We start from the raw sequence: 16,738 nt of genomic DNA on the forward strand, positions 1-16,738 counted from the left end.
AGAAGAACACAAAAAGATTAAAAGGAATAATATATGATATCATCAGTTATATCAACACAAACACAGGAAAAAAAAAATTTTATAAAATATATTACAATTAGAATATAATTATATATAAAAAAAAAAAAAAAAAAAAACAACGGAATGAAGCACCCTTATTAAATAAAAAAATGAAATATAGTAGCGAAAATCATTCCTTATTCACACGTGAAGGGATGACCGCGTTAGACGCAATAACAAAGATCATAAACGGATCAAAACAAGTATCCTCTACACGCGTCCAGTTCTTAACTTTCGAATTTTTCTTAGCTTTAAGCCAAATGTTAGTCCCTTTTGACATAAATCTGGTTTCGGCCACCTTCACTGACGGAATAGCAGAAGTGCGTAGACTATATCTGTACACTAAAAATTCTTTACGGTGACGTGCTAGGTCTCGAGGTAAATCGCAACTGATACTCTTACGAGATCCTTTGAGCTTTCCACAGTTCTGCATAATATCATCCTTGTCAATAATGCTAGTCAGCGTGCCTATAATAGGCTCAATCTTATTCCTAGCGGAATACCTAATTGAAGCCTCTTTCTGTCTATTATTATTCAAGCGATAGCACTTCACAAATGGAATAGCGTCAGCATTTGCTAACCCAATATCATTCAAAAGCTCGCGGACAGCAGTTTCTTCACTTTGCCCGGACACAACGGGAATACCGTGAATAAGAAGATTCTGTCTCTTAGATGCAAGCTCTGATTGCAGGCACGACATTCTTTTTTTGATTAACTGATATCAAAAGGCAATTTTCTTTTTATAGTCGGGAATTTTTCTGGTGGAGAGCATCAATTCATTGTTCCAGATTAGCCATCAACTGCATAAGGTCTTGATGTTTCTGATCGAAATAATCCTTTGTAAGAGACATCATATTCAAATTCTTTATTACTAACAATAAATTCAGGCATATGTGTTTAATCTCCTCTAAAAATCCATAGAACGAAAAACTTACTCGCAAGGGCCCCTTTCTTCAGAGAATAAAAAACCAGAGGGGCCTACTTTTAAACAATACCAAGATAAACAATATCCAGCCAGCGCCTTGAAATGATACAGCAATCACCTCTTCCGCACACAAAGCTCCGCACCGAATGAATGCTGGCGAGCGACTGAATGATAATAATCCTTCTTAATGATAATAATGATAGCGACATAATAATGAAGCGACTTAATGATAATAATCCATGAGAATGATAATAATCCTTCAGAATAATATATCAGAAAGGGAATCTGAAGTATCAAATTAATTATAGAGTTATCATTTCCACGGTTTGCATGGCGAGTTATTTCTACAAATCTTTTTATAGGGATGTTCCCCATTGACTCTGGCAGGAGTGCCAGGGTGCAACACCCCACAGGAAACAATAAGACATAAAACAATTTATATCAACAGGAAACTCGAATCTCCTCGGAAAATTTCTTGGCAGTGCTCGTGATGCCTCTTTCCCTCCTCCTTCCTTTTTTTGTGTGTGATTGTCTGTGATAAAAAGGTTGCTGTATCTCTGCAGCAGGGCTGTATCCAGGATTTTTGTTCAGGGGGGTTTTACTAATTTTTGACTTTTTTGGGGGGGGTTTTACTAATTTTTGACTCAGTTTTCGACTAATTTTACTGATTTTTACCTAGGTTTTACTAATTTTCGACTTATTTTCGAGTCGGTCAAAAATTTAGGGGGGGGGGGGGGTCAAACCGGGAAACCCCCCCCCCCCCCTGGATACGGCCTTGTCTGCAGCACCCATGTTAAAGGTGTAGCAAAAAAAATATTCCCAGGAGTGAAGACGGATTAGTGATTAATTTTTAACCCCCTACCCACCCACACAAAAAACTCCATGTATATCTGAAGGATCGTGGAGACTTAGGTAATTTGGGCATAATATTTTTGAGTCTTCCAGCACACTCCTCCCATCTACACAAATTTCCACCAGCCTTACTCCATAATGGCTGATGCACAATCATACACCACTGTAAGTATTTGAACAAACCTCAAATCAATCAATTTGGTTAAATAAAATTTTAAAATAAATGTCTATATTAACCGTTTATTTTGTGGGGAAAATGTGAATATTCAGGAACAAATGCACAGCCGTGGGTCATTACTGCACCGGAAACTCAGTGCATAATTTTTCGGTAATTTGAAATTGATTGGCCATCTTGGAGTTTTCACTCGATGGCTTTTGGCACCTTTTGGGCAAAAATTGTTCTTTTGCACCCCAAAATGGCAGACAGCCCTACTCTACTGTGGCACAATGTTGGTTGGTACTTATAAAGAAAACTAGAACTTCCTGTTTCCTTTCTAAGCACCTTTCTCCGAGTATTCTAGGGCCATTGGCTCGCTACATCAACCCTTTGCAAAAATAACAAAAAAAAAAGCGAAAAAAGAACACAGAGGCCATGATCCTCCTCATAAAAAACACAACATTTTAATTTTTTAGACATGAAGCTTGAAACCTCTACAATAGGCTTCTCTGAATGGTTAATTTGATGTTATAATTTCTATTAAGATTGCTAGCCCTTTTGGGGGCTTCTTTCCCCTTTTTCTAAAATTATGAAAACAAAAATTCAGGCTCGTAAATTTTGTTGGGTAACTTCAAACTTAATGAATTTTATATATTGGGAATCATAGGCAGCGCCATTGCGCTGCCTAAGTAAAGAACGATGTTGGCACAATGTATGATTTTTTTTGGTTTCTTTTAGACCAAGGCACTTCGTATCAAAAGAGGTGTCGTAGAAACTTCAAAAAGGGTTCATTGGATTGGAAATTGAAAGGGCTTGTGCTCTTTTCAATAGTTGAAAGTGATTGGAGGGCAACTAACCATAACCCCCTCTCACGCCCACCATTTCCCCAAACACATCCTATCAAAATTTAAAGATATTCATTTTGTTCAACACAGTTGAAAGTTCTGGAAATTAGGTCTTTAAGGTTGACAACCCCCCCCCCACAGCCCTCAGGGCAAGGGTTGTAAGTTATGCCCTGTGGGCATATAAGGTTTTTATAGAAAGTGTTGTCCTAAAAACTTCAAAAAGGGCTCATTCGATTGAAAATTGAAAAGGCTAGTGCCCTTTTTAACAGTTGAAAGTGATTGGAGGGCAACTACCCCCCCCTCTTTTGCCCACCATTTCCCCAAACACATGCAATCAAAATTTTGGGATATCCGGTTTGTTCAACGTAGTTGAAAGTTCTGGAAATTCGGTTTTGAGGATGATACCCCCCTCACAGCCCTCAGGGTAAGGGTTGTAAGTTATACTCTGGGGGCATATAAGGTTTTTATCGAAAGTGTTGTCGTAGAAACTTCAAAAATGTTCATTTGATTGGAAATTGAAAGGGCTAGTGCCCTTTTTAATAGTTGAAAGTGACTGGAGAGTAACTAACCTCCCTCTCACGCCCACCATTTCCCCAAATACATCCAATCAACATTTTAAGGTATCTAGTTTGTTCAACGTAGTTGAAAGTTCTGAAAATTAGGTCTTTGAGGATGATAACCCCCTCACAGCCCTCAGGGCAATTGATTGTAAGTTATAGCCTGGGGGTATATAAGGTTTTGTAGATAGCTTTGCCGTAGAAACTTCAAAAAGGACTCATTCAATTGGAAATTGAAAGTGCTAGTGCCCTTTTTAATAGTTGAAAGTGATTGGAGGGCAACTAACCCCCCTCTCACGCCCACCATTTCCCCAAACACATCCAATAAAAATTTTTAGATTGCCATTTTTTTCAACGTTGTTGAAAGTTCTGGAAATTATGTCTTTGAGGATGACAACCCCCCCCCACGTCCCTCAGGACAAGGGTTGTAAGCTATGCCCTAGGGGCATCTAAGGTTTTTTATAGAAAGTGTTGTCGTAGAAACTTCAAAAAGTGCTCTTGTACTTTACTGAAAAAATTATTTTAAATGTCTTCTTTTTTATAACTTTAAGAAGTCGAAAATTGATTAAGATTTTAAGGAATGTATATTAAACTGAGAATGCACATTTTTTTCAGTAAATTCATTTGATTTTTTTCAGTAAAGTAAAAACTATATTCTGGCTTTTAGAAAGCATAGGGGTTTAAAACCCTACTCATATTAATTTCTGCTCGTTTTGAGTTTGACTCTGTTATTTATTTTAATTTCTGTTTGTTTTGGGTTTAATTTATTTATTGATACTGATTTGTGACGGTTGTATCCTTGGTAGATTATTTCATCTTCAGATAGCCATTTTGTTCAACGTAGTTGAAAGGTACGGAAATTATTTCTTTGAGGATGACAACCCTCCCCCCATAGCCCTCAGGACAAGGGTTGTAAGTTATGCCTTTGGGGCATTTAACGTTTTAATAGAAATTTTTGTCGTAGAAGCTTCAAAGAGGGCTCATTTGATTGGAAATTGAGAGAGCTAGTGCCTTTTTTATTAGTCGAAAGTGACCAGATGGCAAATGTCTCCCTCCACGCCAATCATTTCCTCAAACACATCCAATCAAAATTTCGATATAGCCATTTTGTTAAGCCCATCAGAAAGATCTGGAAATTATGTCGTTGAGGATAAAAAATCCCCCCCCGCCCTCAGGGCAAGGGTTTTAAGTTTTACCCTGGGGACATATAGGGTTTTTATAGAAAATGTGGTCATATAAACTTCAAAGGGGGCTCATTTGATTGGTAATCAGACGCTCTAGTGCCCTTTTTAGGAGTCAAAGGGATCAGAGGGCAGTTACCTTCTCCCCCCCCCCACACACACGTCATATTGTCCCGAAATTCGTCTAATACAAATTGTGAGGTAGCCATTCTATTCAAAATAGTCTAAATATCATATAACAAGGCTTTTGGGGTTGAAACAAACCCCAGAGACTAGGGGCAAGGGTTGTAAGTTATGCCCAGGGGTTATTAAAGGTTTTTATGGAAGGGATGGTTGTATAACTTCAGAAGAGGCTCACTCTTTCTCCCTGAAAAAGACTAAGGCAATATAAAACGAACAGAAATTAATAAAAAAAATTTTTTGCACAAAATAAGTTTTTTTTTTTAAAGTAAAGAACTCCATTAAACCAAAAACGAACAAAAATAGAATCAAATAATCTACCAAGCATACAACTACCACAAATCCGTATTAATAAATAAATGAAACCAAAAACAAACAGAAATTAAAATAAGTCAAACTCAAAACGAGCAGAAATTAATCTGAGTAGGGTTTTAAACCCTATGATTTCTAAGACCCGGAATATAATTTGTACTTCACTGAAAAAAAAATTCTTTTAAATGTTTTCACTTTTATAACTTTAAGAAATCAAAAATTAATTCAGATTTTAAGGAATAAATATCAGCATATGTATATTAAACTGAGAATGCACATTTTTTTCAGTAAATTCATTTGAATTTTTTTCAAGATGTACTAACACTAAAGAGGAACTTTTTTGCTAACACAACTGCATCAGAGAGTAAAAATCCATTGCATAGGTAGCTATGGGAAACTTCCGAAAAGTTACCAGCGTATATATTAAATGTCACTATTGAAGCTTGTGCTATCCAAAAATGGTAGGAGAAATATACTGATTTAATGCTCTTTTGTTTTCGAATGAAAGATCTTTCGAATTTTACTTTTCCTTTTTTTTAGGATGCCATGGCAAGGGAGGACTGATTGTATGATTGATCGCTTTGATAGTCGTGCGCACCTTGATATGATAAAAGAGTATAAACCCCCTCAGAAGGAAGTAGAAGCCGAAAGTCTCTCTTGGCAGGAAAGACAAACTAACTATGAAAGATACAGAATTGTTATACAGAATGACTTTCTTGGAAGTATGTTAGGTTATTCATTATTTGGAGGGGGGGTAAATAATCCAAAAAAGCTGATATATCATATTTATAGGTCAAATACATGCTTTAAGCACTCTAGTCAGAGTCAGGTATGCTGTCGCGGGACTTTCGATTAGGTGACTCATAGTTCCTTTGTCTTGGATCTGCGAAAATGGACCATCTGGGCAACAGACCACTTTTTACCTTTATGAGACCCGCTTATAGAGAAGGGAATCCTGGAACCGGCTTTTTTGGTTATGTACTGCTGCATTGACCGTGGTATTGGTAGCAAAATGGTGCAGAGAATTCATGAGAATTTTCGCTATATCGCTAATTTTATATGTAACAGGGAAAGTGCGAGTCCCAGGATGCTACACTGAGGAAACCCAAATTTTACTGGATATTCATGGGAGGTAAACTGCTCATGAACGACATAGAGAGTGCGACTGCAAAGAAAACTTTATAACTCCGAGCAGACCACTTCTGATGCTGGGTATTTTGGTATTTTAGTGCCTCCTCTGGAACCCATTGTGCCTGTTGCTAATAAGGCTATTTGACTCTATACGTGTAAGTTGTTTTTTTGGTAGTACAGCTCTGGACCATAGCAATGAATTAGAGAAGCCTTATAGGTGTACATGATTTTCTATTGTTTTCAAAACATTAGGTAGTACGGAGAATAACATCCATAGATGTTTTCTATAAAAAAGAACATGACGAAGTGATGGAAATCACGATCCGATATGAACTCGTATGCGTTTGTAGAATGCAATATGTTAAGCAGGCGTAAAAGATACTCAATTTTTCATATTTGCTTCCTTTTTCCTTGCTAATTTTAACTCGGACTTCTTTCCTTTACCGAACTGTATGCTAGTTTGAGGCAAAATTAAATAAAAAAAAACTATTTTAAACATGCACATTACACGTAGGAAGTGAAACAGGTGTCTGTTTTTTGGTTACTAAAATACTAACGATATTGTTAAACGTAGACAGGGTCGTCGACAGTCAATACTGAGTCTCGCGTGCAAAATTCTCCATTTGTCTTCTTCCCTTTTTTTTCTTCAAATTTTTTCAACACAGCGCCAGGGTAAATAAATCTGACAGATGATAACAAAGGTTCTGGGTATTGAAAGCGAAGAATTACATTTAAAATTTCTTAGTCCTCGTGCAATTGCCGTTTTGGAATATGTACGGCAATTGCATTATTGATACTGGAATTGATACTAGAATTGATACTATAATTTTGAAATTCATATTAAGCGGTCAAAAGAATTCTAAAAGTTGCAAAATAAGTGTTCCAAATGACGATCAAATTTGTAGAATCTGCGCATAAAAGAAGGGAAAAAATGCACTACCCTCTTTTGAGTCTCAGGCCCTCTGTCCCCCTCTCAATGGCCCTTCACACAGATCTGCTCTTAAGTGGAGATCAGGTGATTCCAGCTGAGGTTAAAAATCGGCAAAAAAGTGCATTTTTGAGCTGTAATTGTTTATTTTGAAAAAAGGATCCTACAGAGCCATCCGACGGGAGACACCACACACATTTATGTGTATAGGTATGACTTACATGTTATTTATGAAAATCATATTAATAGCACACATAATTTTTACTTTTCTGTTGAACAACAGGCACTCTAAGTGAAGACTTTAAAGGTTTTAGAGATGGCGGTCAGATAATTTTTCGAGGAAGGGAGTGTCTCAAATACACATGAAAGTGCATTTTTACGCCACTATAATATTTAAAGGAGAGTGGCCCTTCCGATTAATCCTGGGGAAAGGGCAGGGTCTGTATGCACCTATTGCTAAGAATGTTAAAGCAGTTTTTTGGTCTTTGCGCATTTACGTATAAGAACAAAGATATAAATAAAAAAAACGTTTATTTAATAGATACTAAACTGAATGGATTCAGTGAGAACAGTATGTTTTGTTTTCAACTAAGAATTGCCTCACTGGTTAAGATAATGCTTCTATAAACATTTTAGTGATCTGTATTGTGTTAACCTCTGTTGAGCTTTTTTGATACTTTGCTGTTATCCTGCTTCTAGTACATGAAGAAAAATTTTTGCATCAAATATTTTTGGAAGAACATTTCGGTGTGTCTTATAATAAGCCTGAAGAAGAAAAAAAGAAAGCTCTATCCTCAAAGCGCACAGCGATTGGCTATAATTATGATGAAGGTAGCACTAGTGGTAGTGCAGAGTTATATGCTCCTGTGAAAACGGAGGAAATTTGTACCCAAGAAGATAATGAGGAAGACATTGAAGATATTGATTTGGGTAAGTCTTTCTAGTTCCTTTTTGACCCTTTTCTTGACGTTAACATTTTACAAGATGAACTTGCTGGCCTAACTTATTTTCTTGCCTTGGTTATTGATGTCAATGCTGCTCTGTTTATTTCGTATCTTGTGTATCAGTTTTTGTCAGTAAAAAGTGTATGTTTTATTTTTGCCAAATCGCTATTAATAAAAAAGAATTGTCCATTGTCAGAAGCCTAATGAGCTTTTATGAGTCGGTTTGATCGTAACTACAACCCTAGCAGCACCTTCTTCAAATCTCAAATTTGTTAATTATTGATGCCATTTATTGATTGAAATGCCAGAGTGGAAGTTATTAGAACAAGCTACTAGGATTCTTTTTTTTTTTTTAGATTCCCGAGATTCAGCTCTGGTGAACAACAAGAAAAGTAAATGAAAGATAAAAGAAACTGAAAACCGATATGACTTATTGCTTTAATATTCCCGTGACCATTGCCAAGTTCTGCAATCAATGTACTATTCCACTCTTCTTAATTTTAAAGCTAATGAAAGATCTTAAGCCGAACAGGCCAGCCATGACAAAAAAAACAACAAAGAGAAAAATCTCAGTGAAAAAAAAAAAAAAAACGAGACTACGGCCAGTGGAGAAAAAAGAAACGAAAAATGTAAAACAACGCGGATATTTCGCCTGTATCCAAAACAAGGTGTCTTCAGCACTAAAGAAACACAAGAAGAACAATATAAAAAAAAACAAGCTAAAAAAAAAAACAAAAAACAATTAAACCACCACAAAAAACAAAAAAAAATATATATATATATACAATTGGCGCAAACTGATCCACGTAGGGAAAAGATGCTATTATAGAGTTACTTCAGTGAGGACACCAGAGTAACTGAGGGAAAATAAAAAAAACTGGAAATTATTTTAATTATGCTGTTGCGAAATAATCCTTTTATTGGCTATTATTGAAGCAAATCGTTTTGGTCTAGCAGGTAAAATAGTCCCCTGGTGATTATTTAAAATCTTAACTCTTTTATTGACTGTTGTGTCACTCTTTAGAAGATTATCATAAATATATTTTGTTTTGTAACAATCACCCAATTAAGTTCATTGACAAAATAATTGAAAATAGACGTGTTAAACATGATAGTAGGGTTATTGGGGTTTCTCAGTCTTCAGATTTAAATGTATCAAAAAGCTTCATTTCATTGCCATATGTACCTGGTTTGGGTGAGAAACTTTCACGGATTTTGCGTAAATTTCCAACATTGATACATGTTTCCAATCGTTGAGACCAATGGGTAGTTTTTTTAATTCTTGGAAAGATTTCACCCGGGGAAATTTAATAAGTTGGGTGAATAAAATTCCGTGTTCTTGTGGGAAGTTCTATATTGGTAGGATCACCAACAATTCGCTGAAAGATTTATTGAACATCGAAATTCGATAGAAAAAACCCTAAAATTAAGCAAGCCTCCGGAAACTTTCGTTTGAGCCTTAGCAGAACATATTTGATTTCAACCAGATCACTTTGCAAAATTTGATGAGGCCTTAGCTATTTCAAATGATAAGGGGTACACACAATGGGTGAGAGAAGCCATAGAAATAAAAAAACATATATTTGCTAACCTTTCGATAAATAGGGACACAGGTAGTTTAAATATTGATCCAATTTATGATAATCTTCTAAAGAGTGACACAACAGTCAATAAAAGAGTTAAGATTTTAAATAATCACCAGGGGACTATTTTACCTGCTAGACCAAAACGATTTGCTTCAATAATAGCCAATAAAAGGATTATTTCGCAACAACATAATTAAAATAATTTCCAGTTTTTTAATTTTTCCTCAGTTACTCTGGTGTCCTCACTGAAGTAACTCTATAATAGCATCTTTTCCCTACGTGGATCAGTTTGCGCCAATTGTATATATATATATTTTTTTTTGTTTTTTGTGGTGGTTTAATTGTTTTTTTTTTTTTTTAGCTTGTTTTTTTTTTTTTTATCTTGTGTTTCTTTCGTGCTGAAGACGCCTTGTTTTTGATACAGGCGAAATATACCCGTTGTTTTACATTTTCCGTTTCTTTTTTCTCCACTGGCCGCAGTCTCGTTTGTTTTTTTGTTTTTTTCACTGAGATTTTTCTCTTTGTTGTTTTTTTTGTAATTTTAAAGCTCAGTGTCACTGGCCATTTGAAATGCCTAAAATAATTTTTTTGTTTGGTGGAAACAACAAAAGGTCAACAGGAATTTGAAAAAAAAAATCAGGCACAAATATAATGGTATGAAGTGAAAATCCGAGGTAGCTAATTTGCTATCCGAGGTTGCTAATCGACAAGCTATAATTTATGCAACCTTCCATTTTTCAAGGATCCACATCCATAAGCTTGCGCCTTCGTTCCCAGACATATACGGTGTCAATAAAATTAATGTTCAGTATAGTCTATTTATACAATAATATCAACGGCTATGCAGTATTGCATATTTACACTGCAACTTTTAGAGATTTCAGTGCATCTCTTAGTGTGGTGGGAATTATTCTAAGAGATCCTTTAGATCAACATAGAAAGGGACTTGAATTACCCCCCCCCCCCGCTAACTACCCATCTTTTGGAGGAATATGTTTGGACTAAATATACAATATGGTGGGGGATGAAACTCCCCTCTTTTTGTAAATTGTTTATAAAGCTTTTTCCATGAAATAAGTTATTCAAAAAAAAGTAAAGAGCTCAATTAAACCAACTATGAGCAAAAATAAAGTCAACTACTGTTCCAAGCGTAAAACTACCACAAATACTCATCAATAAATAAATGAAACACAAAACGAACAGGAATTGATATGATTACGGCTCACAATCTCCAAGTCTTTTGAAGACCAGAACATTATTTGTACTTTACTGAAAACAAAATACATTTTAAATGTTTTCAATTTTTTAACATTAATAAATACAAAATTTCAACTTTCAAAATTTCAACTACAATTTCAACTTTCCTCTCAATGTTCCCCAGATGTTCATTTCAATATCCTCAGCGTTGGTAGTACTCGCTATAGAAGCACTATTTTTGGTGATAGTAGTGGTGGATGTAGTAGTGGTAGCAGCAGCAATAGGGGTAGTTTTAGCTGCAGTAGTAGTAGTAGTAGCGAGTAAATATTGCCTTTGGGTCAATTGATAATTTACCTTACCATTTACTAAAATTTCCAAATTAATATATTCAGTCATTCCTGAGTTATGCCCTTTTGGTAACCCATATGCACATAATGTGTTTTGATTTAGTTCAACACTCCTCTCAACATTCTTTGAAAGGCTCACCTGAATGCCCTTTGTCTTTTTTAAAGTTAAGGTCAAACATGCCCACATTTCTTCATATTATGCACTATATTTAAACAATGGACAAATTACCTAACTTACAGCCCTTGCCCTGGCTGTTAGAGGTTGACATCCCGAAAGAAATAATTGCTGGACATTTCAACTATGCTGAACAAAATAGCTGTCGCAAAAATTTGATTGGATGTGTTTTCGGAAACGATCAGCGTGTGGGGAAGACTGGGTGCCCTCCAATCACTTTTGACTCTTAAAAATGGATCTAGAACTTTCGATTTACAATCAAATGAGCCCCCTCCAAAGTTTATTTGACCATCTATTTCGTAAAAACTCATAACCCCCGGTGCATGACTTACAACCCTTGCCCATGGGCTCTAGGGGATTGTTTCAACCCTGAAGGCATTATCATATGATCTTTGGACTATTTTGAACAAAATGGCTATATCACAATTTCAATTAGATGCGTTTGAGGAAAAGAGGACGTCGGCGGGCGACGCCCTCTTTTCCTCAAACGACTACAAGTAGGATATTGCAATGAACAATTAGAAAAAAATAATAATAATAAGAAGTGCTTTCTTCCAAATGAAAGTAACGAGTGACGTTGATAAGTAAAACGAACAAGTTTCAACATATGCCGTAGATATTGAACGTATTCTCAGTAAAGCATAAATAAAGGATTCTCTTCATTCTTTGCTCACCCTTATTCTTTTTCTCTTTTTGCTTTCATTTGAAAAACAACTTGTTTCAATTTTCTTTCTAGACGTCTCGATACATTTTGTATGCTTCTCTAACCACATTCAACCTCAGGGTCAATAGACGAATCGCAAAGTCTACTAATTTGTCGAAGATTTTAACTTTAAAGAACCCTGCTCTACCGTCTTTATTGTATCCCTTGATCTTTCAGATATTGCTCTCTATTCGTCTGCAATGTTTTCACCTTAGGGCCTCTTACTCGCCATGCTTTGGATAAACATCATCTCGTCAAGTTAATTTTAGTTTTCAAATCATGTGTAATTATATGAAATATTTCTTTAGCGATGGACCCCAACGGGTTCTCGTATTTTCTTCTGAAGCTTAAATTACGTTCATGAAAACTATCCAATGATTATCCAAATCGCTTTGTAGTAATGCACTGCAACTTAAAGTTCCTTTGCAATAGGATTCCCTCTTTCCAAGTGAGGGGGGGGAGGGGGAGTAATCAATGGATTTAACAAGTTTAGTCTTATAAATGAATATCAATCAAGAATAAATGGTTGGTGGTTGAGGTATTAAAGTGTTGGATTGAAAATTACACATTGGAGAGTCAAATTTAATGTCGTTTGAACATATATACTCTCATCGCTGTCCAGTTGGAAGTTAAAATCACTAGCCATAACCGAATAGCCGTTATGTCCTATTGCAGTTACATGAATAGTCGGGATAGAGCGAGCTCAGACTTATATTAGCAAAATAAGGGGCTTCTGTATCCACCCATACATGACCTGGAGTAGTTTTGCTTATTATTAGGATAAAAACTTCATAGCAAACGCATTTTATAAGAATAAAATCAAAATTGAAATCACTGATACGTTACACCTCTTCTGCGATTTTTTTTAGCTTAAATTATTTGCAATCTTTCAGTTCTCTTATGAGATATATACTTTTGCTGCTATACGGCTTTTTTTGCATTCATATCAATTATGAAAAGCAAGTCCATAAGAGTAAGTCATGATTCCTTCCTTAATATCGCGCATTCGTCACAACTAGTCCCTTTTCTCGTGTTTTTGACCCCTCCCATCCTCTTGATAAATCCTTGTGTCTATGTGTCTTACTTGGTGTTCAGTATTTTGTAATAATTTCCTTCATATCAAGACATTTATATTTTAGACAATTTCCTACTAAATGTTGTTTAAAAAGACACCCTGTTTATTAGCCGCAGTTTTGAACCATTAAATTTTAAAGCCCATCTTGGAACCTTGGAAATAGTGAGCCTAAGGAGCCAAATACCATTTATAATTAGAGACAAACTAATTCTTCGTTTTATTTTGTTTAGCCGTCAAATGTACCCCACAATTTGAATAGAAAATTTTTAAGCCAGATGTTGAAGGGATAAAAAAAAACAAGTTTTTTCAACTGAAAGTAACGAGCAAAATTAAAACTTAAAACGAACATATATTATTCCGTATATGAGGGGGACTTCCCCCTCCTCAACTTCCAGCTCTTTAAGCTAAAGTTTGAACCTTTGTCCTAATTCTTTAAGAATGACTGCTCAAACACAAGGGTCATTTAATTGGAATAAGGAGTTTTTTAAAGCAGTAAAAAACGTTAGCATAAAGAGTGGCTGGTTGAGGAGGGAGTAGCCCCCCTGATATTTATAACAATTTATGTTCATTCTAACTTTCAATTTTGCTGGATACTTTCAGTTGTTAAAAAAAATCTTAGCGACGATTTTCGCACAACTTCAATATACATCCTCTCACCTCAAAGCAATGTTTTGCGACTAATTTAATTATGTTTTTTTTTCATGTTGCGCACTGAGGATGTTCAAGCTTCAGAGTTAGTTGGGGACCTTAAACACCCGTGCAATTGGTTAGAAACTGGAGTATTACAGATCAAAATTTCTATTGCCGCATGTTTGATGCCTAAAAAATATTTCTTTTACAAACAATTGTATTTTCGTAACCGGTGAAAGAAATGAATTATGATTTCCAGTTATTCAGTACAGTATCCAGTTTCCGATTACAGATTCATTTTTTTTTTTTTTTTTTTTTTTGTTAGAAACTAATTTTGATGTAAAAAACGCGTTGAATAGAGCACAATAATTGTGTTTTTTCAATAGTCAAGGAAATTAATTGTAGCTAACTACTATAAGCTGAATTGAACGCGGGATAAATCAGCCTGCATGTTATTTTTACAAATCTCGTGCTCAATATACTTATTGCAATTAATTTTTTTTATTTTTGGCGTTCACCAGAATTGCAAATATTGAATTGCATTCATTAGAACTTATTGAATTAATTATCTGCTTATTGTACGTTAGACCTCAATAAGCTGCAATTTATTTTGTTCTAGATAGGAAATTCTTGGTGTATTTATCTGTCACGATAAATTACAAGATGCTCTATTAGGAGACGTTCTTCCTGTTAGGAAACGCTCTTATATTGCCTTTTGTAAGGGGGGCCATAAGCTTTCAATGTATTATTTATTTGTTTGTATGACAGTTTTTTGTGGTTGGGGGGATGTATTTCCAAAATTTGGGGGAGGCAAATTTGCCTCCCCCAATGTGTTTTTCTTTTTCTTTTTTTCAATGAATGTACCAAAAGAGGCACTTTCCAATGAAAATACCCTCAAAACGGGTATCTTCAAAAAATATAGAGGTGGAAAGGCACATGCCGCTTTTGCCCCCACCCCAAATTGACGCTAATGTACCTCCTTACTCCCTCACATCCTCATCTATATTTATCTCAAAACCCGTGGAGAGTTAGAAAACTCGGGCATGCAAGTTTAATTTTTCAGACATCAGGCTCAGCTCCCCCTTCATCAACCAAATCAGTGAGTCATTCGCCCTCCTTAATGATAGCTGATGTGTCATTATACATCACTGTGTATTATTTTTTATCAAATACCAAATGAATTAACGTAGTTAAGTGGAGCTTTAAAATAAATGTCTGTATTAACCGTTTCTTCTGTATGTATTATGGGACTCTTTAGGAGCAAATGCGCCACAATGCGGCAATACTGCCCCTGAATCTGGTAAGCTCAAAATATATATATTTTTTTGGCAATTCTAAATCGATTGATTGTCTCAGAATTTCTTTGCCACTCAAAAGTTTCTTTGCCACTCAGTTTTGTGCCACAAAATGAAAACGCCAATTTCCTGTTGCACAATCCTTTTGCCTACTTAAAAAGGGCGCTATAACTTTTAAACTACGTTTGATACCTTGATTTTCTTGGACCATCGGTTTGATACGATCACCCCTAAATAAAAGAAATTAAACAAGCGCCTGTCAACTTTCTTCTAGTAAAAGTGCAAGATTCCACATTTTTGTCGATAGGAGCTTGTTATCTCTACTTCAGGGTTCTCTGGTATGGTAAATCTGATAGTGTGATTCTCATTAAGATTACTTGCCTTTTTAGGGGATGTTTTCTCCCTTTTTCAGGCAAATTTTCTTAGGCTCGCAGCTTTTCATGAGTTACTTTTTATTTAATGAATTTTGCATATTTCAAATCAGCATGAAAAGTCGATTCCTTTAATGTATTAATTGTCATCAAAGCTCTGCTTTTTAGAGTTCCGGTTACTATTAGCCCATGTCGCTCCTTACTTACAACGAACTTTTTAATAAGTGTGAGTAAACAATCTTTTTTGCTGTTTATTCCCCGGGCTTTTTAATGTCTTGCCTCCCCCATCGTACCTTGTATGTGTACTCGGATATACTACTGTCAATTGTTGTTGAAAAACAAGTATGGCCGAATAGATTCCCAAGTTTTCATAACACTGAAGGGGTATGACTATCAGGATCCCTCTCAGAACCTTATTTTTCAGGCTTAAATTTAATTTCTAAGGATGGCCAGATCCTGGAGAATAAAATTTAGAGCGTTGAACCGCATATAATTTTCTAAACTCCCACGGTTTATAAAATAGCACTTTTGAAATTCTATAACGAAGCTTTCTTTGTGTCATTTTAGTCATTTTGTCCTGTAAGGTTTAGATCGTCTACTTTTATATGTGTATTATTGCAGATTTGGCCATAGCAGTTGATGCTTTATCTACAGAGCAGATGCATACACTGAACCAAAGCGGACAAAAATATGGACTTGGACGTCAAGATTTTATGTCACTTCTTTCAAACGACCTGACGGAACAGGAGGAATTAAGACTGCAAAAAATCGAAGCTGAAGAAAAATTGGCCTTGCAAGGAAGGCGAACTCGCCGGGAAAGACGACTACTGAAAGATCTTCGATTGGCTGGAAGAAGTATCAGTCCACCAAGGTTAATACAATTCCATTTACCTGTTTGTCGTGATTTGCAAGGGTTCTTTTTGCTATAATTGGAAACAGATTTGAGAATAGCAAACAGTTTTGTTGATTGTAAGTGAAAATTGAATAGAGATAGCTGCCATGATTTCATGACTTCCGACTCATGTCAAGCATGAGAGGTTGGCTCGTGTGAAGGAAGAGGAAAAGGTCGGGCTAAGGAAAAGATGTTAGTACAATCACGAAGCCTTGCTTTGCTCGAGATGTAGAGGAGGTCTTTAGCCCTTTCACATGGGCCTTATTTGCGCTCAGGGGTTTGCTTGATCCCTCTATCCTTGTAAATAAGGCACGGGCTTTCTTTTTGGGTGTAATTGCGTGCTCTGATCTTGCAAATCAGAACCTTTCTTCGCAGAAGCATTTTCTGGCATGCAG

At 35.8% G+C, this 16,738-nt stretch overlaps 1 protein-coding gene across 2 annotated transcripts in view; it reads left to right on the plus strand.

The window, feature by feature from the left end:
- Positions 1-16,738, plus strand: part of LOC148950199 (CLK4-associating serine/arginine rich protein-like) — a 93,010-nt gene that overhangs the window by 19,369 nt on the left and 56,903 nt on the right. For both annotated transcript variants that reach the window (XM_089092215.1, XM_089092216.1), the window contains exons 3-5: positions 5,610-5,791; positions 7,828-8,058; positions 16,073-16,322. In XM_089092215.1, coding sequence (XP_088948341.1) covers positions 5,610-5,791; positions 7,828-8,058; positions 16,073-16,322 — 663 coding nt within the window. The remainder of the gene's footprint in view (positions 1-5,609; positions 5,792-7,827; positions 8,059-16,072; positions 16,323-16,738) is intronic.

Source organism: Artemia sp. Qi Xiang Cuo, chromosome 7, assembly GCF_049724085.1.
Source record: "Artemia sp. Qi Xiang Cuo chromosome 7, ASM4972408v1, whole genome shotgun sequence".
Taxonomy (NCBI): Eukaryota; Metazoa; Arthropoda; class Branchiopoda; order Anostraca; family Artemiidae; genus Artemia; species Artemia sp. Qi Xiang Cuo.